This window comes from Vipera ursinii (assembly GCF_947247035.1).
Source record: "Vipera ursinii genome assembly, chromosome: 3".
In the NCBI taxonomy this organism is placed as follows: domain Eukaryota; kingdom Metazoa; phylum Chordata; class Lepidosauria; order Squamata; family Viperidae; genus Vipera; species Vipera ursinii.
In genome coordinates, this window is record NC_139516.1 from 186,302,982 (window position 1) to 186,329,739 (window position 26,758).

A 26,758-nucleotide genomic window follows, 5' to 3' on the forward strand; every position below is an offset into this window, starting at 1 on the left:
AATTATTAAACATTTAAACCATAAAAGAAAAAGCAAGAACAAAGAAGTAGCACACAAAGGAATCTTAATAATGGAGCCACATCACTTGTTCACCCAGCCTCTGGTGTAACCATGTCTTAAGAGACCTATGGAAGCTCAGGGGAGAAATTCCATAGTGCAGGCTCCAAAGCAGAAAAGGACTGCCAATAAGTACTAAAGAAATCAAAATTTGCCATGTGGTTGCCAATCTCCAGGGCAATGCTATCTCTGCTCCTTCCATGTTTCGTTTGCCGCTGAACCTCACCTGGAAGCCACCTATTTTGTATCTCAAGCTTGAGCTCTATGATAGTGCTACACAGACCTTTCACTTGAATGTCTGAGTCCCAAAGGTGCTTTTTCATGAAGCAACTGGACTTTCTTTTTTCTCTCTTTGCAGATGTTTTGATTTCTTCCAAGAAGCTTCTTTATGGTGGGGAATGGAAGGATTTATATTCCTTGCAGACAACTGGTCATTTGCATTCTTTTAGCGAGTTGTTGATGCTACCTGAAGGTTTATCTGTGTCGTCAGGGTCACCTGAGTAGTGCAAATGAGTGTGGAGCCTTCTTGGAACTGTTGAAAAGACTGTGTTGTAGACTGGAGATAGATGATGTCGTATCCCTCCCCCTCTGTTGAGAGAAGGCTGTTCAATTTTGACATAGATGGCCTCTTTGACCCCTCTTTCAAGCCAGCAGTCCTCTCTGTTCAAAATGTGGCCTTTGCCTTTTAAATGTAGATGGACTGCTGAATCTTGTCCTTATGGGTTTGTTCTCCTATGTTGTGCCATGCATTTATGAAGTGGTTGTTTTGTTTCCCAATGTACAGTGTTGCACATGGCTCACTGAATTATACTGCATATACCACGTTGCTCAGTTTGTGTCTGGATTCAGCAGTCCATCTGGATTTAAAAGACAAAGGCCACTCTTTCGAAGACAGCAAAGTCCACATTTTGGACAGAGAGGACCGCTGGTTTGAAAGAGGGGTAATCTCATGCTGTGGATAGGAAAAGACACACATAGGAAGATATTGTAAATACTGACCAGCAGTAGTTCACAATCAAACTTCACAATCAGACTACCTTGGATTACAGGTAGTCCTTGATTTACAACCATTCATTTAGTGACTGTTCAAAAGTTACAATGGCGCTGAAAAAAGTAAGTTATAACTGTTTTTAACACTTATGATCACTGATCATGTGATGAAAATTCAGATGCTTGGCAATTGGCTCATATTTATGATGTTCGCAGTGTCTTGGGGACACATGATCCCATTTTATGACCTTCTGACAAGCAGTCAATGGGGAAGCCAGATTCACTTAACAACCATGTTACTAAGTAACTGTTACTAAACAAATGCAGTGATTCACTTAACAACTGTGGCAAGAAAGAGGGAAAGACTCACTTAGCAACTGCCTTGCTTAGCAATACTGTAGAAATTTTGTGCTAACAGTTGTCCCCAGGCTAACTGTTAGAGCCAGGTCTTCAGGTCCTTGCAGAAGGATAGAGTGGAGGCAAACTTCATCCTGGGAGGCAGGATGTTCCAGAGGGCCAGCACCACACACAGGTGGCTTTTTTTTCTGGATCCCTTCAATCAGAGTTCCTTGAGTAAAGGGATCCTCAGAAGGCATCCTCTACCAATACGAGTAGAGGGGGCTTGTCCTAATGCAGGAGTTTCCAACCAAGGGTGATCGCACCCCTTAGGGCTGCGAGACAATATTCCAGGAGGTGTGAACACTTGGGTTTTCAAAATTATAGTGTATATGTATAATTTGTTGATATTATTTTGAACATTTGTAAGGGGTGCAAGAATATATCAGAAGCATTCCAGGGGTGCAGGGTATAGAAAAGGTTGGGAGCCACTGTCCTAACGGAATGAGACAGTTAATCAAATAATCTGGATTTATGACATGGAAGGCTTTAAAGATCATAATCAACACCTTAAAATGCACCTGGAAGCAAATCAGTAGCCAGAGCAGCTCGCAAAGCAGTGATGTAACATGAGTCATTCTACACATCGCAAAGAGTGCGTGTGCTGCTGCACTTTGTACCAGTCGAAGCTTCCGAATGCATTTCAAAGGTAGTCTCATGTAAAGCATATTGCAGTAATCCAGATGAGAGATGACAAGGGCTTGAGTGATTGAACTCAGGGACTACTGATCCAAGAAAGGCTGCAGCTAGTGCACAAACCAAAGCTATACAAAAGTTCTCCTATTTATTTATTTATGGGACTTATATGCCGCCCTATCTCCCGAAGGACTCAGGGCGGCTAACAACAATAAAACACAATAATACAAATGTTAAAAAAGATTAAACTAACAAGCCCCAATGATAAAATATTAAAAATATTATATTTAAAAATCCCTATCGTCAGTCCAGGTCAGCCTGATGGAAGAGAAATGTTTTAAGGCCGCGATGAAAGGACCCGAGATCCGGGGCCATCCAGAGCTCAAGGGGAAGTTGATTCCACAGGGCCGGCGCTCCCACAGAGAAGGCCCTCCCCCTGGGGGTCACCAGCCGACATTGTCTAGCCAACGGCACCCTGAGGAGGCCCTCCCTGTGTGAGCACACCGGGCGATGGGAGGTCGTTTCCTGGCAGCAGATGGTCCTGCAAATATCCCGGGCCTAAGCCATGTAGGGCTTTATAGGTAAGAACCAGCACCTTAAATCTCACCCAGAGGACAACCGGTAACCAATGTAGCTCACGCAGGAGGGGTGTAATATGGGAGTATCGGGATGCTCCCATCACAACCTGCGCGGCCGCAATCTGCACCAGCTGGAGCCTCCGGGTGGGCTTCAAGGGCAGCCCCATGTAGAGAGCATTGCAGTAATTTATACGGGAGGTAACGAGTGCATGAGTGACCGTACGTAGAGCATCTCGGTCCAGATACGTACAGCATCTCGGTCCTAGTCACAACCACCACCACTCCTTTTCCTTCGGGTTTGCTGACAATCCAACTTTTCTCAGAATTGATAGTGTCTTTGAATTTACTGTGTCCTAAAGAAGGGGTGAAGGATACCAGGTTTTGGATTTTTCTTCCTTTACAAGTACCTTTTCAATTTCCTTATTTCTTTATGTATTCTGTTTTGAGCCACCCATCCCATATAGATAATCTGTAGGGAAACCTTCTTTTCAATTTAATTGAAGTATGGGAAGGCAGAAACAGAATGGGACAACTCACCATGGCCACTGTGCTGCGGCCAACTCACCACTGCCAATTCACTAGGTAACGGATGCCAGTTAATGAAGAGAGAGTACAGAATATCCATACACTCCTGACTATTTAGTAGCTAATTATGAGAATCAATGAGAATTTTAGAAAATTTTGTTTTTCTTTGAAGAAAAAACAATGAAAACCATTTCTTTCTAATTGAATGATTGAAAACAGTTTTGTACAAAAATTCCCAAAACAATCTCAACCCAGGAGACACATTGTGATGTTAGCAGACTTTGAAAGATCCTCTGATCATCCATAAGTAAATATACCTTTTATATTATTGAACTTTTATACAGTAAAGGATAGATAGATCTTGTAATAATTCATCTATTTTTATTTATTCGCCACAAAACATATAGTTATTCAGGCACAATTAGTTCAAATAGTTGTAAGGTGTCCACTGGAAAAAAAAAGTCTTATGGTCCGTTTCTGGCAACATTCTCCCTTATGGTGCTAGCCTCAAGTCTAGAGAATGAAAGCCACTAGCAATTATATTGTGTTTTCCAGGAACATCATCCTTAATTTAATTAGAGACAGCCTTGTCAAATAATGTAGAGGAAGACAGAAATTAGCCTTACTTGAACAAATGAGTTCTGACACTTTGAAAAATCAGCCATAAATGTTTTCATGCAGAGTTGCTATCAGCTTAAAAGCAGGGAGTGACATAGAATTTAATTTCTCAGGATTTTTCTTCCCACTTACTGGTAGAAATAACAGCTACTGTGACTGACGGTATTATAGGCTTGATTAATGTTCATGAATGCTAAAATATTTGTGAAAAATATTTTGCCTTCTGCTATCCATTAATATGGACAATTTCTAAGATGGGTGACAACTGGGTTTTCAATAACCTGCTTATTTTTTACCACAAAGAACAAAAATAAGAGATACTTCTGGCCTATTTTTAAAAAATCAATATATTTGTAATAACTAAAGTGTTATATTCTTCCTTGCTTTCCTTGTGATACTTATATTTGATCTCTACTTATTGAATGGTATTATTGTGCTGTAATGATATTGTATCTACCGTGTTTCCCCGAAGACTCAACCAAAAATAAACCCTCACATGATTTTTTCAGGATGCTTGTAATATAAGCCCCACCCCAAAATAAGCACCAGTTAAGATGAAACGGACGCATTTAGTACTGTTGTTCCTGAATGTAAGCCCTAACCAGAAAATAAGCCCTAATGTGGCTTTGGTGCAAAAATTAATAAGACCTGATCTTATTTTCGGGGAAACAAGGTATCCAACACATACTGAAACATGCTGCTATAAAAAACATTTGAAATCATAAAGAATATATTCAGACCATTGATTTAACAAGTTTTCCTCCAATCTATGATCACGCTAGCATCATTTGCTCTGTCCTCATAGCCAGTCCTTAATATGATTTGGCAAGTGTTGCTATCTTAATAGTTCACAGTGAAGCAAATTAGGATGTGGCTATTAATGAAGTGACACCCACTTCTGCCAGTGACACCAGTAACTCATTTTCCTTAATGTAGGCTGGGGCTGGGTGAAGAGGCAAGTTGATATATGACAAGTGTGGCAGGCTTCATCTGCACAGTGGGGTCTTTCCATTCTTGTTTTACTGGAATGCCTTAGCCCATCACAAGTAGCACCTACATCTGCAGATGATCTCTGTGTTGGGTAGGGCTGACAGGTGGTTAGCAGATCAAGGGTAGAGTGAAGTAGGCCTCATTGTCCTGCTCCCTTCTAGGATATTTGTTTCTTTATGTGTTGGCTCACTGGCTTATAAAACAAAAATGCCATGACTGATACGTAAATTGCAGAGCAGAGGGGGGATCCCAACCCTGCTACATCCTCACCAAGGTCACAGCTAAAGTGCGGCACTTATTTGTAGCAAGTCTTATATTGGAGAAGATGCCAAACTTCACTTTCTTATCAGATTAGAAAACTCAAAAATTGGGCAGGCACACTTACCATTTGGATGGGTGGAAGGGGGAAAGGCTGAACATCTTCAAGGGGAAGATAAGGGAACAGATGCTTTTCTCAAGAATCATTCATTGGGAATTCAGGTAAGGTTTTATAGTAGCAGACCTTTTGAACAATGTTCCTGAGTGCTTTTTCAGTTTTAAATGAGGTGTAGATTTTTTTAAAATTAGGTTTAGCAATTACAAATCTGTATTTTACTGATTTTTAAATTGATCATTTGGTCATTTTTTTTTACTGTAAGGCTTAAAAGCCATTGGAATATAAGCATAGCCAAATGTTAATTTGCCCTTAACATTTTTTTTCAAATTTGCTTGTGGTGCTAAATATGGCAAGTTATTTGATTGAGAATGGATTCAACAAGGTGAAAATATAAATAAAAAGTTTATTGTCCAACAATCTTATAATAAAGCAAATCTTGAATACAAGATACAAGAATGCAAGGTAACACAGTCCAGTATATATGTTTTTTTTTCCTTATTGGCTTGTTTTAATAATAGTTGAATGAGTCATTGTATCTGCATTCATAGACTGTTGCTGTTTACATGACTTGGTGAACAAACCCCAAGCATGAGTTGGATAATATGGTAAATCATGGTTTAGTCTACAATGGGTGGATTCGAAAAACACAATAAGCAAAATCAAACTAACCATATTGTAATTTAATATGATTTAACCTTCTTTTAACTTCCAAGGAACACTTACCTTCCCACAAGTGAAGGTTGGCTCCTGATGATCAGCTGGAAACATACATAATTTTTTTTTGAAAAAATGTAGATTTTTTTAAATGGAACATGCTAAATATTTTATTATTATGACTGTAAGGAACTATTATTTGGGATAAAGTGCTTGTTGCTGAGAAAGGTTACACTTTTTCTTTTTACTATCAGTTTTCCCTATTTGCTTTAGAATTATCAAGAAGCTTCTAAGTTGGAACAGTTTGTGACTCGCTTCTTGTTAAAAGAAACTCTGAATCAACTGCAGTCTCTGCATAATTCCCTGGAATGTGCCATGGAAACCACAGAAGAACAAACCCAACAAGAGCAGTAAGATTCTTACTATTGTGTCACAGTGGCAGCATGGTGGAAATTATTTTAGGAAAGAAGCTGCTATGGACCAATGTCTTGCTCAATTAATTTAGAGATTGACACTTTGTTAGCACTTCTATAAAATTAAACCTGCCCTCAGATTTGTAGTTAGATTGAAAGTAGCTGTCACAAAGGTGCTTTTTCAGGAGGCAACTGGACTTTCTAGTTTTTTCATTGAAGACATTTCATTTCTCATACAAGAAGCTTCTTCAGCTCTGACTGGATGGTGGGGAATGGAAGGATTTATATTCCTTGCAGGCAGCTGGACATTTACATTCTTTTAGAGCTGTTGAGCCCATTTCTCAGTCCTCAGGGTCACCTGAGCAGTGCAAATGTTTGTGGCTGCAGGATGTCTTCTGCCCTCTGTCCCCTCACTGCCAAACACAGGTACAAGCCTTTGGGGATACGTCTGTGCTGTCTGTATCCCAAATTGAAGCACACATGGTTCCTGTAGTCCACAACATTGGAGGGGTTTTTTTGCCTAGTTTTTATTTTGATAACTAGTATATTTAGGGTCAATTTAGGGTCAAAACAATAGGTTTAACAAGGTTTGTCTATGTAGAGGGTTGCAAATAGATTCAAAATATAATTAATTTAAATAGTGAACTGCTTTATGTATTTTTTCCTAAAGGCAAGTCCCAAAGAAGCCAGAGGTGCTCAAAATACAACACCCAGGAAGACGTTCAGGTCGAAGGCTCCAGAGAAATAATAGTTTTTCTCCAGTTAGTCCTCTTTTGAACCCAGGTATTGTAGTGACAGATTTTATTTTCCTGGGCTCCAAGTTCACTGCAGATGGGGACTGTAGCCAAGAAATTAAAAGACGCTTGCTCCTGGGGAGGAAAGCCATGGCAAATCTAGACAGCACACTAAAAAGCAGAGACATCACCCTGTCAACAAAAGTGTGTATAGTCAGGGCTATGGTCTTCCCAGTTGCAATGTATGGCAGTGAAAGTTGGACCATAAGAAAGGCTGAGCGCCAAAGAATTGAGGCCTTTGAACTATGGTGCTGGAGAAGACTCCTGCGAGTCCTTTGGACTGCAAGGCGATCAAACCGGTCAGTCCTAGAGGAGATCAATCCCGACTGCTCTTTAGAAGGCCAGATCCTGAAGCTAAAACTCAAATACTTTGGCCACCTAATGAGAAGGAAGGACTCACTGGAGAAGAGCCTAATGCTGGGAAAGATTGAGGGCAAGAGAAGAAGGGGACGACAGAGAATGAGGTGGCTGGATGGAGTCACTGAAGCATTAGGCGTGAGCTTAAATGGACTCCAGCAGATGGTAGAGGACAGGAAGGCCTGGAGGAACGTTGTCCATAGGGTCGCGATGGGTCGGATATGACTTCGCAGCTAACAACAACATTGTTGTTTAACGTTTACCATTGTTTATTCATTCTGGCAAGTTGATCCAAGCCTCTGGTTGACTATGTGAAGTAATTTGCTCCCATCCCACCAGTACTCACTTTAGCAGAAACCTAGTCTTGGTTGCCCCTTCATGGATTACTGCCTTGTCGGGGCGAAGGGGCTTGCGTAATTCAATGAAGCTATGAGCTATGCCGTGCAGGGCCACCCAAGACGGACAGGTCATAGCAGAGAGTTCTGACAAAACGTGATCCACTGGAGAAGGAAATGGCAACCCACTCCAGTATCTTTGCCATGAAAACCCTATGGACAGTACCAAAAGGCAAAACGATATGACGCTGGAAGATGAGCCCCTCAGGTCGGAAGGCGTCCAATATGCTACTGGGGAAGAGCAGAGGGCTAGTACTAGTAGCGCCAGAAAGAATGAAGCGACTGGGCCAAAGCCGAAAGGACGCTCAGCTGTGGATATGTCTGGTGGTGAAAGGAAAGTCCGATGCTGTAAAGATTTTTTCTCCATAGGAACCTGGAATGTAAGATCCATGAATCAAGGCAAGCTGGACGTGGTCAAACAAGAGATGACAAGACTGAACATCGACATCTTAGGTATCAGCGAACTAAAATGGACAGGAATGGGTGAATTTAATTCAGATGACCATCAGGTATACTACTGCGGGCAAGAATCCCTCAGAAGAAATGGAGTAGCCTTCATAGTCAATAAAAGAGTAGGAAAAGCAATATTGGGATACAATCCTCAAAATGACAGAATGATCTCAGTTCGAATCCAAGGCAAACCATTCAATATCACAGTAGTCCAAGTCTATGCCCCAACCACCGGTGCTGAAGAGGATGAAATTGACCGGTTCTATGAAGCCCTACAGCACCTTATAGAACTAACACCAAAAAATGATGTCCTTATCATCATGGGGGATTGGAATGCTAAAGTAGGAAGCCAAAAGATAACTGGAATAACAGGCAAGTTTGGCCTTGGAGTACAAAATGAAGCAGGGCACAGGCTGATAGAATTTTGTCAAGAGAATACAATGGTCATAGCAAACACTCTTTTCCAACAACCCAAGAGACGGCTCTACACATGGACATCACCAGACGGTCAACACAGAAATCAGATTGACTATATGCTCTGCAGCCAAAGATGGAGAAGCTCTATACAGTCAGTAAAAACAAGACCAGGAGCTGACTGTGGCTTAGACCATGAGCTTCTCCTTGCAAAGTTTAGGCTTAAACTGAAGAAAGTAGGGAAAAGCACCAGGCCAGTCAGGTATGAATTAAATCATATCCCCATGGAATATACAGTAGAGGTGACAAATAGATTTAAGGAATTAGATCTGATAGACAGGGTGCCTGAAGAACTATGGACAGAGGTTCGCAACATTGTACAAGAGGTAGCAACCAAAACCATCCCAAAGAAAAAGAAATGCAAGAAAGCAAAATGGCTGTCTGAGGAAGCTTTGCAAATAGCTGAGGAAAGGAGGGAAGCGAAAGGCAAGGGAGAAAAAGAAAGATACGCCCAATTGAATGCAGAATTCCAGAGAATAGCTAGAAGAGATAAGAATGCCTTCTTAAATGAACAGTGCAAAGAAATAGAAGAAAACAATAGAATAGGGAGGACCAGAGATCTTTTCAAGAAAATTGGAGAGATGAAGGGAACGTTCAATGCAAAAATGGGCATGATAAAGGACCAAAATGGCAGGGACCTAACAGAGGCAGAAGAGATTAAGAAGAGATGGCAAAATTACACAGAAGAACTATACAGGAATGAGCTTAATGTCCCTGATAATCACACTGAGGTGGTCACTGACCTAGAGCCAGACATCCTAGAATGTGAAGTGAAGTGGGCCTTAGAAAAGCTGAGCAACAACAAAGCTAGTGGAGGTGACGGTATTCCAGCTGAGCTATTCAAAATCTTAAAAGACGATGCAGTAAAAGTGCTACACTCAATTTGCCAGCAAATTTGGAAAACTCAACAGTGGCCACAGGATTGGAAAAGATCAGTTTACATTCCAATTCCAAAGAAAGGCAGTGCCAAAGAATGTTCAAACTATCGCACCATTGCACTCATTTCTCATGCTAGTAAAGTTATGCTTAAAATCCTACAAGCTAGACTCCAGCAGTATGTGGATCGAGAACTACCAGAAGTACAGGCAGGATTTCGAAGAGGCAGAGGAACCAGAGATCAAATAGCCAACATACGCTGGATCATGGAGAAAGCTAGGGAGTTCCAGAAAAACATCTACTTCTGCTTCATTGACTATGCTAAAGCCTTTGATTGTGTGGATCATAACAAACTGTGGCAAGTTCTTAAAGAGATGGGAGTACCAGAACATCTTATTTGTCTCTTGAGAAACCTATATGCGGGCCAAGAAGCAACAGTGAGAACTGGACACGGAACCACTGATTGGTTCCAAATTGGGAAAGGTGTCCGGCAAGGCTGTATACTGTCGCCTTGCCTATTTAACTTATATGCAGAGCATATCATGAGAAAGGCAGGGCTAGAGGAGTCAAAAGTTGGAATTAAGATTGCTGGAAGAAATATCAACAACCTAAGATATGCAGATGATACCACTCTAATGGCAGAAAGTGAAGAGGAACTGAAGAGTCTCTTGTTGCGAGTGAAGAAGGAGAGTGCAAAAGTTGGGTTGAAACTAAACATTAAGAAAACCAAGATCATGGCATCCGGCCCTCTCAATTCATGGCAAATAGATGGGGAAGAAGTGGAGGTAGTGACAGACTTTATCTTCCTGGGCTCCAAGATCACTGCAGATGGGGACTGTAGTCAAGAAATTAAAAGACGCTTGCTCCTCGGGAGGAAAGCCATGGCAAATCTAGACAGCACACTAAAAAGCAGAGACATCACCCTGTCAACAAAAGTGCGTATAGTCAAGGCTATGGTCTTCCCAGTTGCAATGTATGGCAGTGAAAGTTGGACCATAAGAAAGGCTGAGCGCAAAAGAATTGAGGCCTTTGAACTCTGGTGCTGGAGAAGACTCCTGCGAGTCCCTTGGACTGCAAGGCGATCAAACCGGTCAGTCCTAGAGGAGATCAACCCTGACTGCTCTTTAGAAGGCCAGATCCTGAAGCTAAAACTCAAATACTTTGGCCACCTAATGAGGAGGAAGGACTCACTGGAGAAGAGCCTAATGCTGGGAAAGATTGAGGGCAATAGAAGAAGGGGACGACAGAGAATGAGGTGGCTGGATGGAGTCACTGAAGCAGTAGGCGTGAGCTTAAATGGACTCCAGAAGATGGTAGAGGACAGGAAAGCCTGGAGGAACATTGTCCATAGGGTCGCGATGGGTCGGACACGACTTCGCAACTAACAACAACACAACAACAACAGTCTTGGTTTCTCTCAGAAATTAAGCAAAGTTGATCCTGGTTAAAATTTAGTTGAGGAACTATTTTGGAGTTGTAAATTGCTTTGAAGTGTTTTAAATAAGAAGTGGGGTTTGTATGTATGTAAATAAATAATATATTCCAAGATTACTGGTGACACAGGAGATAAAAAACAGAAGAAAACAGCAGTAAACCAAGAAGTGGCTGCCAAAAAAATTCAGAGGTCTTGAATTAAACTTGCAGGCATAATTATATTTACTAATATTTATTAAGGGTGGGGGATTAGATGCAATGCAAGCAATCCACGAGGAATGGGATTTACTACATTTGCAAAAGAAATATTTAAATCAAGACAGAATCAATATGGGATTTATACCTTACTTGCATCACTTGTCCAGTGAAGCAAAAAATTCCTTTCCTCTCCAAGAAACAATACATAGATATCATAAAACTTTGTCTTATTAAGCAAGTACATTCTTCAATCATGTTTTTAATTCAGGTGTGTTTTACAAAGGTTTGCATGAGGAGGACAACCTTTGGATGACCCAAATAAACAGACTTCAGAAGCTGATTGATAAGCTAGAACAGAAGGTATGCATGACCACTTCATTACTTCTCTTTCCTACTGGAAGCTTCTGTAAGAAATATGATTCAGTATTTAAAGTTCCTTTTTTGTTTAACAATCTCTGAAGTTTACTTTGTTCTAGAAAGAGGACAAATTGATCTGTACTCTTTATAGACCCTCTTCATTCATTCACGTTGTGTATATTTTCACTAAATCAAAAAGAAGCCCAGTACAGGGCATGTCTACCTCCAGCATTTAAGGAGTTCAAGAGTCTGTTTATCCACTCAATGATAGGGTAACATTCCAACAACAGAATCAAATTTTATGTGGTGAGAGAAGCTGGCAAAAGATCCAGTTTGAAAGTGATATGAATTGGAACAAGGGTTGTGACTTAATAAAAAAAATAGGAAAGGAAATTTTATTTAAAAATAAATAAGTTCAAGAAAAGCCACAGCTGTTACCAGGGGGAAAATACAAATACAGTATAACTGTTCTTTGCTATTGAGCAGGTACACAACAAAAACTAATATATAATAAAAAGCACACAGTGAATTCACAGAGCAAATTAAGACATACTCTTGCTCTCTTAATATCTTTATTGCCTTTCAACATAGGGTAGATAAAGTTTTATTAATCATTAAACAACATGCATAAAGGAAGTTCCAGGAAGCCTGATGTATTACTTTTGAGAGAAAGGATGCGTTTTGATTGTCCAGGATACACTTCCTTTAATCCCCATATTTAAAAATGATATTTTACAAGTAGATTATCTTCTAATCTACCACCCATTGAAAATCCTATTTTACTGCAGATATGACTAGCTGAAATTATTAATGTATCGCCATCTGCTGTTTCATCTACTATCTGTTGATTGCTTTATCATTGCAGCAACCATAGTTCCTAATGTTTGTCATGTGGGCCATCTTCAACCAATTCCAGACAAAAGTAGTTTTTAATTCTGAAAAAGAGGAAATACGTTGACCATAAAAATTGGCTTTTATGGTCAGCCATAAATCAGAAGAGGGCTCTACTTGGCAGTATATGAGGCTCCTTTGGCATAGTCCTGTGTTTTTCCTTTTCAAAAATGATCTGATAGTAGTAATATTTGCAACTATTCTAGCAACCTCTATAGATGTATTTTTCTGACTCCTAAAATGGTACCCATCACATATCTCTATACACAAGCTATTGGATCCAGAGGACAATACTAGACTGTTTCCCCAAGAATGGGAAATAATCTTTTCAATACCCTTAAATTACAGTCCATTTTATATATTTTCTACTAAAATTGATTAGGGATCACAGCATTGGTGATTTTTTATTATTGAAGATTGTTAAATCATTAGATAATCCTTATACTTTTGCATTTCCTCTTTATTGGTTGACAAGGACCTAAAGCTCGAACCACTAGAAGAGGAGGTTTCAGAAGGAAATACTAAATCTGTAAGTCATATTTCCCAACTCCATCCCATGGAATCCATATAATATAATAATAATAATAATAATAAGTTGGAAGGGACCTTGGAGGTCTTCTAGTCCAACCTCCTGCTAAGGCAGGAAACCCTATACCATTTCAGGCAAATGGCTGTCCAGTCTCTTCTTAAAAACCTCCAGGGTTGGAGCATTCACCACCTCTGGAGGCAGGTTGTTCCACTGGTTAATTGTTCTAACTGTCAGGAAGTTTCTCCTTAGTTCTAGGTTGCTTCTCTCCTTGACTAGTTTCCATCCGTTGCTTCTTGTCCTACTTTCAGGTGCTTTGGAGAATAGCTTGACTCCCTCTTCTTTGTGGCAGCCCCTGAGATATTGGAACACTGCTATCATGTCACCCCTCACCCTTCTCTTCATTAAACTACACATACCCAATTCCAGCAACCGTTCCCTATATGAATGGAAAAGTAGAAGGAACAGAGTTCTAAATCTGTTCTGGGATTTGCTAATGCTGGCATCTTCTGTTCAATCCACAATCTTTTGTGGCACTTATTTCTAATAAAGGCCTTTTAGAAACATTATCCAAGAATCTCACAATTACTTATTTACTAGTTGCTGTACTCCTGTTGCACTCAAACATGAAAAACTTTGCTTTTGCTTTATCTATCATTTGACCTTTGGAGCTGGATTCAGACTTAGTCATTCTTTGACTGATCCATTTTAAAATCAATGAAAGGACTGAATATGTCCTATGATAGCTAATTTACCTATTGTCATTTTATTGTGTGCATTCTAGCTTAATAAACTGCTTTAAAAACCTAGATATGTTAGAAATAAGCTTTAGAAGTATTATTACATGTTGAATTTATAAAGCAAGATAGCATGTGGAATAGGAACCCAGAACTGATAAAAATACAAAAAAAATTAGGGGGAAAAAAGGTTGCAACAACTAAATGAATCTTATTAAGTGGACCCAGAGTAATGTGGCTGGGGTTGCAAGGAAGAACTGCAAAAGCAATCTCAGAATAAGCTTTAAAAATAAAGATAATATGATGACAGTATAGTTAATGTCAATTAATCTGATTGCATTACTATTTTCCCAGCAAATAATGATTGTTCAACGTCAGATGTCAGTTATCACAGAAGAACTAGAGCCATTCCGCTTTGCTCTAAAGCAGTATGTAGATATGGCCTCTTCTCAGGATGGATGTCTGCAGTGAGTATTATGTTATTCTCAAGGGATGAAAGAATGCAGGTCATTATACTATAGGGAGATTGTACCTTGGGAGGCATTGGAAATCACTAATAAAGAACATTTATAAAACATTTTAGGCTGACTGATTCAGCAAATGCAGTATCTCCATTATACTGTTCTCTTGGAATTATAAATGTCATAGTGGTCCATAGTAAATGTCAGGCCATAGTAACCTAGGACAGCAGCCATTAAGAAGATATAAGAGGCAATCTTTATTTTCCTGGAAATAAATCTGGCTGAATAGAGTGGCCTTATCCTTCAGCTACAAGGTTTAAATGCACCCTAAAAATGCTTTTTATGAAGTAAATCTCACTGAATAGAACTTACTTTTGAGTAAATGCAGTAGAGATTAGATTTTGAATATACAATTGATAATCAAGAACAAGTGAATTAGTGCTTTCCTATGCCAAGTACCTCGCTGATGTCACTTGATAATTTCTTTCAAAGTACCCATATTACAGTATAATCATGCAAAATATGCAGCTTCCATTGTTGTTGTTGTTAGCTGCGAAGTCGTGTCCGACCAATCGCAACCCCATGGACAACGTTCCTCCAGGCCTTCCTGTCCTCAACCATCTTCTGGAGTCCATTTAAGCTGATGCCTACTGCTTCAGTGACTCCATCCAGCCACCTCATTCTCTGTCGTCCCCTTCTTCTATTGCCCTCAATCTTTCTCAGCAATAGGCTCTTCTCCAGTGAGTCCTTCCTTCTCATTAGGTGGCCAAAGTATTTGAGTTTTAGCAGTCAGGGTTGATCTCCTCTAGGACTGACCGGTTTGATCGCCTGGCAGTCCAAGGGACTCAATTCTTTGGCGCTCAGCCTTATGCACACCTTTCACTGCATTACATTGCAACTGGGAAGACCATAGCCTTGACTATACACACTTTTGTTGACAGGGTGATGTCTCTGCTTTTTAGTGTGCTGTCTAGAATTGCCATGGCTTTCCGCCCCAAGAGCAAGCGTCTTTTAATTTCTTGGCTACAGTCCCCATCTGCAGTGATCTTGGAGCCCAGGAAAATAAAATCTGTCACTACCTCCATTTCTTTCCCATCTATTTGCCAGGAATTGAGAGGGCCAGATGCCATGATCTTGATTTTCTTAGTTTCAAGCCAACTTTTGCACTATCCTTCTTCACCTGCAACAAGAGGCTCTTTAGTTCTTCTTCACTTTCTGCCATTAGTGTGGTATCATCTGCATACAGTATCTTAGATTGTTGATATTTCTCCTGGCAATCTTAATTCCAAATTTGATTCATCCACCCCTGCCTTTCTCATTATATGCTCTGCATATAAGTAAAATAGGCAGGGCGACAGTATACAGCCTTGCCGGACTCCTTTCCCAATTTTGAACCAATCAATGGTTCCGTGTCCAGTTCTCACTGTTGCTTCTTGACCCGCATATAGGCTTCTCAAGAAACAAGTAAGATGGTCTGGTACTCCCATCTCTTTAAGAACTTGCCACAGTTTGTTGTGATCCACACAATCAAAGGCTTTAGCATAGTCAATGAAGCAGAAATAGATGTTTTTCTGGAACTCCCTAGCTTTCTCCATGATCCAGCGTATGTTGGCAATTTGATCTCTAGTTCCTCTGCCTCTTCAAAATCCTGCCTGTACTTCTGGTAGTTCTCGATCCACATACTGCTGGAGTCTAGCTTGTAGGATTTTAAGCATAACTTTACTAGCATGTGAAATGAGTGCAATGGTGTGATAGTTTAAACATTCTTTGGCACTGCCTTTCTTTGGAATTGGAATGTAAACTGATCTTTTCCAATCCTGTGGCCACTGTTGAGTTTTCCAAATTTGCTGGCAAATTGAGTGTAGCACTTTTACTGGATCATCTTTTAAGATTTTGAATAGCTCAGCTGGAATACTGTCACCTCCACTAGCTTTGTTGTTGCTCAGCTTTTCTAAGGCCCACTTCACTTCACATTCTAGGATGTCTGGCTCGAGATCAGTGACCACCTCATCGTGGTTATCAGGGACATTAAGCTCATTCTTGTATAGTTCTTCTGTGTAATTTTGCCACCTCTTCTTAATCTCTTCTGCCTCTGTTAGTTCCCTGCCATTTTGGTTCTTTATCATGCCCATTTTTGCATGAAACGTTCCCTTCATCTCTCCAATTTTCTTGAAGAGATCTCTAGTCCACCCTATTCTATTGTTTTCTTCTATTTCTTTGCACTGTTCATTTAAGAAGGCATTATCTCTTGTAGCTATTCTCTGGAATTCTGCATTCAATTTGGTGTATCTTTCTTTTTCTCCCTTGCCTTTCGCTTCCCTCCTTTCCTCAGCTATTTGCAAAGCTTCCTCAGATAGCCATTTTGCTTTCTTGCATTTCTTTTTCTTTGGGATGGTTTTAGTTGCTACCTCTTATACAATGTTGCGAACCTCTGTCCATAGTTCTTCAGGCACTCTGTCTATCAGATCTAATTCCTTAAATCTATTTGTCACCTCTACTGTATATTCAACAGGGATATGATTTAATTCATAACTGACTGGCCTAGTGCTTTTCCCTACTTTCTTCAGTTTAAGCCTAAACTTTGCAATGAGAAGCTCATGGTCTGAGCACAGTCAGCTCCTGGTCTTGTTTTTACTGACTGTATAGAGCTTCTCCATCTTTGGCTGCAGAGCACACAGTCAATCTGATTTCTGTGTTGACCGTCTGGTGATATCCATGTGTAGATCCGTCTCTATGACCATCGTATTCTCTTGACAAAATTCTATCAACCTGTGCCCTGCTTCATTTTGTACTCCAAGGCCAAACTTGCCTGTTATTCTGGTTATCTTTTGGCTTCCTACTTTACCATTCCAATCCCCCATGATGATAAGGACATCATTTTTTTGGTGTTAGTTCTATAAGGTGCTGTAGGGCTTCATAGAACTGGTCAATTTCATCCTCTTCAGCACCGGTGGTTGGGACATAGATTTGGACTACTGTGATATTGGTTTGCCTTGGATTCAAACTGAGATCATTCTGTCATTTTGGGGATTGTATCCCAGTATTGCTTTTCCTACTCTTATTGACTATGAAGGCTACTCCATTTCTTCTGAGGGATTCTTGCCCACAGTAGTATACCTGATGGTCATCTGAATTAAATTCGCCCATTCCTGTACATTTTAGTTCGCTGATTCCTAAGATGTTGATGTTCAGTCTTGTCATCTCTTGTTTGACCACGTCCAGCTTGCCTTGATTCATAGATCTTACATTCCAGGTTCCTATGGAGAAAAAATCTTTACAGCATCGGACTTTCCTTTCACCACCAGATACATCCACAACTGAGCGTCCTTTTGGCTTTGGCCCAGTCGCTTCATTCTTTCTGGCACTACTAGCACTAGCCCTCTGCTCTTCCCCAGTAGCATATTGGACACCTTCCAACCTGAGGGGCTCAATCTTCCAGCGTCATATCGTTATGCCTTTTGGTACTGTCCATAGGGTTTTCATGGCAAAGATACTGGAGTGGGTTGCCATTTCCTTCTCCAGTGGATCACATTTTGTCAGAACTCTCTGCTGTGACCTGTCCGTCTTGGGTGGCCCTGCATGGCATAGCTCATAGCTTCATTGAATTACACAAGCCCCTTCACCACAACAAGGCAGTAATCCATGAAGGGGCAGCTTCCATTATTAACTGCAAAACTTTTGTTTGTTAAAAACTAGAAATTTTAAATTACAGCATGTTGTATAACTTGTGCTCTACTTTCTGACCTCAAGAAAGTTAACAAACCATGACAGACCAGTCAATTTATTTGGATGCCTAGATTAGATTTTTCTCAAAGATTGAATTCCAATTTCTGTTTGCATGCTACAGATTATTGCTGACAAATCAAACTAGGTGACAAGTCTAGTTTGGACCTATTTAAAGGAATCAGTGTAAAAATACTTTGCATCACATTTAGCTATCCATATAAATATTGTCCACTTTGTCAAAGTAACATCTACTGAAATTCATGAAGGTACAGTGAACAAAAGAATGTAAGTGAAATAGGATTACAACACTTTTACTAAAAATTATTATTTAAGTGAGAAAATAATTAACACCAGTAATCTGATGATGGTACAGAAAACTAAGGAACATTTCCATTTAATCTTATGTATTATTTCCTATGTATATGGTGCCATCTGCTGGCAATTCTCAAATTTGACATTTTGTTGTAATTAAGTAGCTGAATATAAAGCATCATCGCATGACTGTTTCCATTTCATTCATCAGAGCGTCAAATACCCAAGGAAATAAGCTTTCCTACAAATCTTACCAATTGAATAAGGAATTGTGTGTTCCAAGAGATACTCCTTGTGTACTGTTTAGATATCAGATTATGCACTCCCATCCGTCAGATTTGGGGAGGTTAAGTTCAATGCTTCTTCATTTTTTCAAAAACTAACAGTATTTCACTTTTTTAAGTATCAGTAAAATAATTATCCATATGTTCACATATTTTCTTACTGAAAAGTTTAACAGCAAATGTCAAGTTTTTATTATGTTACATGCAATTCACATGACTGCTATGTAATGGCCAAGAAATTACTATTTTTTTGCTAAAACATACTCTACTCAGCTTTAGGTTCAACATCCCTCTGAATGCTGTATCATTTATTGCAAATGCATTTTGGCTTTCAATCAGTTTTATATGAGGTTGTACTTCTAGGAATGATTTATTTAAAATATCAATTTCACGGTAATTAAAAAATGAGCTTTAATTTAGTTTAATATTATAGAAAGAAATTAGGCATTGTCACAAGGCCTGTACCAATCCAAAGATGAAAAAGAGACATAAATGTTTTTAAATAAATGAAATGTCAGTATGGGCTGTTTTCTATCCAAATAAATTTTGTGCTTATATTTTAGTGTTTCCATCCAGAAACTTTCAGGCAAATCCTGTTTCATTGTTTATGAATTTTGGGAAAATAACGCGTGGAACAGGTAAGTAGGCTTCTAAAACACTATTATTCATCAGCATCATGCTTAGGCAACACAAGCAGTACTGTATACTGTGTGTCAGTCTTCTGCATTAATTGGTTTAATCAGTTAGGAGCCAACTTTCCTACTTTTATATCTTTCTGAAAAATACCAACTTCCAATTCCAGCAGTACTGAATCTTAAAATATAAAAAGGTTTTCATGGCCAGCAGGAAGCAATGTAAAAGAATGAGATAAAAGCATTCAATTGATTCTAATAGATTTAGAGATGAAAATACTGATTCATCAAAACTTAGAAAACATTTTAATATGGCAATATTTTTACATGTAGGAGCTCTTTTCTAGCATAAAAGCCCGAGCAAATACCTCAAAAGCCCATAATGCCCTATTTTGTTATTAGATGTGATAAAACAAAATCACAACTGCACCTTGCCCCATTGAGGCACTTTAATCACAGATCATCTCTTTGCGTGAGTTCCATGTGGTTGTGAGCCTGTGCACATCTGAAGCATTCATTTGTGAGTTGGAACAGCTAGGTTTTGGGTGGGCTATTTTTATTATTCATGATTAATTTAATGGTGCATTTTAATTCTATAAAATGTAAACCAAAGAGTTTTAAGTATGAGTTTGGGTAAAATAAATATTACTTATATTTCTCCAGCCATCTTCAGATGAATTATAGCAAGTCATTCCAAAGAAGTAATGTAGATTGCCTGGAGACTCCAGAATGCATTACAACTATGCTTGTTCCTGGTAACAATATTTTTTCTTTTTTACTTTAAGAGTTTGTTATTTCCTTGTGTTCTTCTTCCCAATCATTATTTACTTCTACTTTAAGAAACAGTGGCAAATAAATATCCATTCAGAAAATTTTATTAGAGTATAAATCTCATTGGATACATGGGACTTGCTTCTAAGTATGCACAGGATGGTATTATAGGTTAACAGAGGTGTATTTGTCAATTCCAAAGTTAGTCATAACTTTGTTTTGCTTTGCTTTGTTTTTGCAAACAGTAAAGAAGACATAGTGGCTCAACTTAGCTGCACACATGCCAAGTTGTAAATGTAGCTAAAATGGCTGACTTTACCTACAGGTAGTCCTCCACTAACAACCATTCATTCAGCAGTTAATTCCAAGTTATGGCAGCAATGAAATAATCGACTGACTAGTCCCTGTAGTTGCAGCCATTGCAGCTTCCCTGCAGTCATGTGATCAAAATTTGGGCCCGCCCACACATAAAACTACAGGGACTCCCCCCCACCTATAGTCCCATTTCTGCCCTTTTGGGTGCCCTGCAGTACATATCCCTGCTGCCCCCCGCTGCCGCCATCTCTCACAGCTGTTTACTATTTTCTTCTTCCTGCAGGACCAGGATTCAGGTACTGGGTGAGGGTGCAGCGTTGGGATGTGCACAGTAAAAGCAGCAAAACAGCAAAGCCTTGTCTGCCCTAAGAGTTTGCCAGGCCTGGCTGCAAAGGAAGCAGTGAAACAGCAAGATGCTCTCCTTTGCCAAGCAAGGCAGAAGAGCCAATAGCAGCTCCCCAGCAAAAATGGAAGCTGTTTGGGGGTGCTGGCAGAACTGGAGGATCTGCAGAGCACAGGTGGTCCAGAGGCTCAGTGCACACTATGCAGCTTTTGTTGGAAGCATCTCCTGCAAAGGCAATACTTCCAAGATGGAGGCTTTGCAGGAGGCCCTTCCAGGGGCAAAGTTTTGCAGGAGCAGGCATCCCAGGGCTGCAGCCATATCCAGTGCCTGAATCAGTCACCAGCAAGAGGAAAAAGATGGTAAAGAACAGCTGGGGTAGCGGGTCTCAAGTCAGCAAGGGTCATGAGGATAGACTGAGGCTTTGTGGGCTGCAGCAGCTTTGTGGAAGTCTCTTTGTGGTGCACTGCTGGGCCAGGTTGGAGCTGAACTTCATGCTGCAGCTCAGGGGCTTTTTGCAGCCCCAGAGCCATGGAGTGCCAGGAAGCCCATGAGCTGCAACATATTCTTTTTCTGGCCTCCCTGCACTCCCTCCGCCAACTCATGCACGGCCTTCACCAGCCTTTGCAGGCCTCCACCTCCCAACAGCACTCCTATGTTCTGCACCTGGGATTCCTGCCTCTTTCCCCTTAACAGCCTCTTGGGGCTACAGTGGAAATGGGGAGTGCCAGATTGTGGTCACTAAGTGATACAGTCACATGACATCTTGCTTTACGTCTGCATTGCTTAGCAATGATAATTCCAGGACCAATAGTGGTCCTAAGTGGAGGATTACCTGCATGGGTTTTAGAACAAAAATATTATTTCATGGACTGTATAAACTTAAGTTGATGCCAGTTCTGTTTGACTTGAGACATTTGTTCTGTACAAATGAATTACTGCTCTGATTCTATAAATTTCAAAGTTAGAACAGGCCACTGAGTCCAACCCATCTCCATTCAGTGAAAATAATTCAAAAGCATTTATTGATAGGGAATACAGTTGTAGAAATTATAATTTAAATGTGCTGATTTGTTTAAGTTTGATTTGCTGCATGGATGCCTCCAGATATAATTTAAGGAATTAATGGATCATTTTCATGGGTCAGATGGTGCTGATCCAGAAAGAACCAAAAAAGTTGAAATTTTTCTGTATCCATACAACATTTAAGATCTATAAATATCCTCCATCATTATCTCTTTCATCAGAAGTGGCAAAGTTAATCTATAAGGGTTCTTTCAGATATGGTACCTTTCTAATGAGATTAACCTAATTCCCACATTAAAAATCATTTTTATCTATACAGCATTTTACTAAATTATTGAGTTAACTGATGAATTTTAATTAGCTCCCTCCCCATACCAAAGAGAGGGGGTAAAATCAACACATAATATACATAAACGTATATGCAGATTAGAAGTAATTTACTCTAAAGCTATGGTGTTACTATAATCAGATAAAAAAGACTGCCAAAGCCCAACAATTTTTAAGTGTCTTAGTCAAATTGATATATTAATATTATGCCATTTAAAATGTTTTAATCTTGTAGGAATTTTGTAGGGTTCATGTTTGTTTATCTATTAAATGTATATGCTGCCCATATCACTCTACTACAATTACTCTGTAAATATTATTTCTTACATTATGTATGTCAGTATATTTTAATCTATTCTGGTATAACTAAATAATGTGAAACATCTATTTACATGCAGCAAAATTACTTTAAAACTAAGCAGTACTTTGAAATGTTGTTGGAAATTGCTGACATGATTATTTAAATCATATATATTTCCTTTTCAGCTTCTTGGTGCAACCTGAACAACTAGAATTACATACTTCTTAAAAATAGGCTCTACGTTAAACAGCACCCAGAGAACAATCATAGTCTCTGAAGTTAGCAAATCATGACTATTCTTTCATTGATAGATTCTTCCATTTTAAAAAAAAAATCCCATGTTGTAAAATTTGTTGTGATTAATATTTTATGAAATGCTACAAATTCATTTTAGTTTCATGATTCTTTTTTAAATGTAGTATTGCGTTGCTTGTGCTTACTATGTGCATTACTCTTTTGTAAAGTTCCCTGAAAATTCATTTTTACCATCATGTTTGACATTGTTATGTCTACTAAATTAGTGTACAGTGATGTTAGATGTGTACAGAAAAAGTCCTGTGAAGAAACTGGAATGCTTTTACTGTTTTATATTTATAGTCATAGAAAGAAAATACATTATGTTTATAAATAAATCTGTAAGGAATAGGTATGTTGACATCAGACAGAATATGAATATATATCCTTGTATGGAGATATGTTTTTGGCTGAAAACTTGGATAATTTACAATGAATGTTAAACTATACAATACAACAAGGATCATGGATCTTAAAAGTAATCTATTAAAAACTCAAGATAACTATGTTTGATAAAGAAAATGGAACTGAAGTCACAACCTCAAAAGGAGGCAGGAAGACACTACTGTATATGGAAATGCATGAAACAAAAACACAAGTATGGAAAGATATTGATGTCAATTAGAATTGGCTGTTTCTTTTTCTTATCACATACCTTTAATTTCTTTGCCTTATTGTGTTTTAATTTTCTTAGGCTTATTGTGTTTACTCCTTTTTCACACTATGTAGAACATTTTATTTTGAAAGGGAATAGTCTGATAGATGCCTGCAAAGATGAAGCAAGGAAAGCTAAGGCTAAAAATGAACTAAGGCTTGCGACCAAAGTCAAAAATAACAAAAAAAGCTTTCAACATATAAAAAACAAGAAAAAGTTAAGGAAATGATTGATCCATTAGTGGGGGAAAGTGGCAAGAAGGTGACAAGCAATAGGGAGAAAGCAGAACTATTTAACTCGTTTTTTGCATCTGTCTTTACACAAAGGGAAAAAACAGTCCAACCTACCAAAACCAGTGCCATAAAAAACAGAATAGAAATGCAAGTTAAGATAGGCAAGAAAATGGTACCTGTCCAGCCTACACGAGTTCAAATCACCAGGACCAGATGGATTACACCCCAAAGTTTTCAAGGAACTGGCAGACATAATCTCAGAATCACTGAACTATATTTTTCAAAGATCCTGGAGCACTGGGGAACTACCAGAGGACTGGAAGAGAGCTGATGTAGTTCCCATCTTCAAAAAAGGGAAAAAAATAGATCCAGGAAACTACAGACCTATCAGCCTGACCTCAATACCTGGGAAGATTCTGGAAAAGATAATCAAACAACAAATCAGCGAACACTTTGATGTAAACAAAGTCATCACTAAAAGTCAACATGGGTTTGTCAAAAACAGATCATGCCAGACAAATCTTATTACATTCTTTGACCAAGTGACAAAATTAGTGGACCAGAGGAATGCTGTAGATATAATTTACTTGGACTTCAGTAAGGTATTTGATAGTAGATCACAACCTACTACTTGATAAGATAGAAAAATGTGGGTTAGATAGCATCACCACCAGATGGACTCGTAGCTGACTGACAGGCCGTACTCAGCGTGTGGTCCTCAATGGAACTGCATCTACATGGAAGTAAGTGTGTAGTGGGGTGCCCCAGGGCTCTGTTCTGGGCCCAGTGCTCTTCAATATCTTCATTAACGATTTGGATGAGGGGATAGATGGGGAACTCATCAAATTTGCAGACGACACCAAGATGGCAGGAATAGCCAATACTCCAGAAGATAAGCTTAAAATACAGGAGGATCTGGACAGACTCAAACACTGGGCACTATCTAACAAAATGAAATTCAATGGTGAAAAAAGTAAGGTTCTATATTTAGGCTGGAAAAATCAAATGCACAGGTATAGTATAGGTGGTACCTTGCTCAATAGTAGTAACTGTGAGAGGGATCTCGGAGTCCTAGTAGACAATCACTTCAATATGAGCCAGCAGTGTGCTGCAGCTGCCAAAAAAGCCAACACAGTGCTAGGCTGCATTAACACAGGGATAGAATCAAGATCAAGTGAAGTACTAATACCACTTTACAATGCTTTGGTAAGGCCACACCTGGAATACTGCATCCAGTTTTGGTCACCACAATGTAAAAAAGATGTCGAGACTCTAGAAAGGGTACAGAGTAGAGCAACAAAGATGATTGGGGGATGGAGGCTAAAACACATAGGGAACGGTTGCTGGAATTGGGTATGTGTAGTTTAACGAAGAGAAGGGTGAGGGGTGACATGATAGCAGTGTTCCAATATCTCAGGGGCTGCCACAAAGAAGAGGGAGTCAAGCTATTCTCCAAAGCTCCTGAAAGCAGGACAAGAAGCAATGGATGGAAACTAGTCAAGGAGAGAAGAAACCTAGAACTAAGGAGAAACTTCCTGACAGAACAATTAACCAGTGGAACAACCTGCCTCCAGAAGTGGTGAATGCTCCAACACTGGAAGTTTTTAAGAAGAGACTGGACAGCCATTTGCCTGAGCAGGGCGTTGGACTAGATGACCTCCAAGGTCCCTTCCAACTTCTTCTTCTTCTTCTTCTTCTTCTTCTTCTTCTTCTTCTTCTTCTTCTTCTTCTTCTTCTTCTTCTTCTTCTTCTTTTTCTTCTTCTTATTATATTATTATTATTATTATTATTATTATTATTATTATTATTATTATTATTATTATTATATATGTATGTAAACTTTCAAATGCTGCTCTATGTGAAAGCATGTATCTTTATTTGCTCTATACACAGCAACTAAAAAAAACTTCACAAAAGCAAATACTATTCCACATTTACTGTCATAACCAGTAACACAAGGTTCAATGTTCACCAGAAAAAAACATTACAAATGTAACATATTTGCAGAATTTAGAAAAGTCTGAAAGCAACAAAATACAATGGCATTTTATTAGGTTAGGAGGACCATTGTACTAGAGGACTAGATGTATCTTTGAATTCAAAATCTTGTTAACAATTTAGATGCTATCATGTGGAAAAGAAAGTGGAACCCAGTTTGATCTAGTAGTTCCAAAGCTTAAGCATCAGCTAGAAAGGAGAAGACTGTGAGTTCTAGTCCCTCCTTAAACATGAAAGCTGGCTGGGTGACTTTGATCCAGTTACTCTCTGTCAACCCATGACATCAGGTTCTGGTGGCAAATCAATTGATCTATTCCTATCACAACCAAATACATCAACACTTGGTTGAACTGAAAAAAAGTGGACTCTGCAGTTGTGGGAAAATGCTAGAAAAAATGTGGAAAAGAGAGTACAGCAAAATCTGGGAAAAGAAGTGGAAAATGGCAGATGTAGAGATCAAATTATTAACAGCTAACACAATAATTTATACTTAAAATATTTTAAAAATACTTTCAAAAATGATGTAACACCTAAACCCTAATAACTGAATTGAAAGTTTTAAACATTTAACAAAACGACAAATACAAAGATTTGTAATATAAGAACAGCCCCATACAAGCATTGTTGTTGTTAGTTGCGAAGTCGTGTCCGACCCATCGCAACCCCATGGACAATGTTCCTCCAGGCATTACCTCTATCCAACAAATTAAGTTGGGACATAAGGATATGGGACAATCCACATCTTTGATGGCCATGTTTTGCTACTTACTACTTAAATATTTGGCTTCAAGATCCTCAAAGATTCCATGTTCTTATACCATTTTTTGTACATATTGATGTTAAAAAGATTCTACAATCTAGCAAGCAGATTGGTGCATGGAAACAGAAGCTATGTGTGTGTCCATGTTCCCCAACTCAGTTTAGTTTATGATATTTGGCATCTAGTCAAAATGCAAATAGCCACTAGATATGAGCAGTTTATAGCAGTTAAACATATGGCATGTTCCCAACGCTTGGCATTTTGCTATAATAAATGGTATGGAATGAGCCTCACACTTATTAGGATGTAAAATCTACTGCAACTTATTTTTATATGTAGCATTCCCAAAATTTGACAAGTGATAATGATCCTGCTTCACTTCAGCAATTATTTCCTTTATCTATCACTACAAATATTTAATATAATACTAGTTCAAAATCAGACAACAGTTGAAGTTGATTCACATACATTTTTGCTTGAATATAGCTTTACTGATGATTACACCAACTGTAAAAGTTACATCTAAATTCAGTCTATTGATATTACAGATCACTTTTCCTTAATTTTTTTTAAATGGTGAAAAGAGACGCATTCTTTATCT

At 39.0% G+C, this 26,758-nt stretch overlaps 1 protein-coding gene across 1 annotated transcript in view; it reads left to right on the top strand.

The window, feature by feature from the left end:
• Nucleotides 1-20,592, top strand: part of NECAB1 (N-terminal EF-hand calcium binding protein 1) — a gene marked incomplete at both ends in the record, with an annotated part of 39,576 nt that extends 18,984 nt beyond the window's left edge. The window contains 8 exons of the mRNA XM_083358181.1: nt 6,094-6,230; nt 6,904-7,016; nt 11,495-11,571; nt 12,935-12,988; nt 14,077-14,189; nt 19,069-19,143; nt 19,801-19,892; nt 20,507-20,592. Of these exons, the coding sequence (XP_083214307.1) occupies nt 6,094-6,230; nt 6,904-7,016; nt 11,495-11,571; nt 12,935-12,988; nt 14,077-14,189; nt 19,069-19,143; nt 19,801-19,892; nt 20,507-20,592 (747 nt within the window). The remainder of the gene's footprint in view (nt 1-6,093; nt 6,231-6,903; nt 7,017-11,494; nt 11,572-12,934; nt 12,989-14,076; nt 14,190-19,068; nt 19,144-19,800; nt 19,893-20,506) is intronic.
• Nucleotides 20,593-26,758: the final 6,166 nt, after the last annotated feature.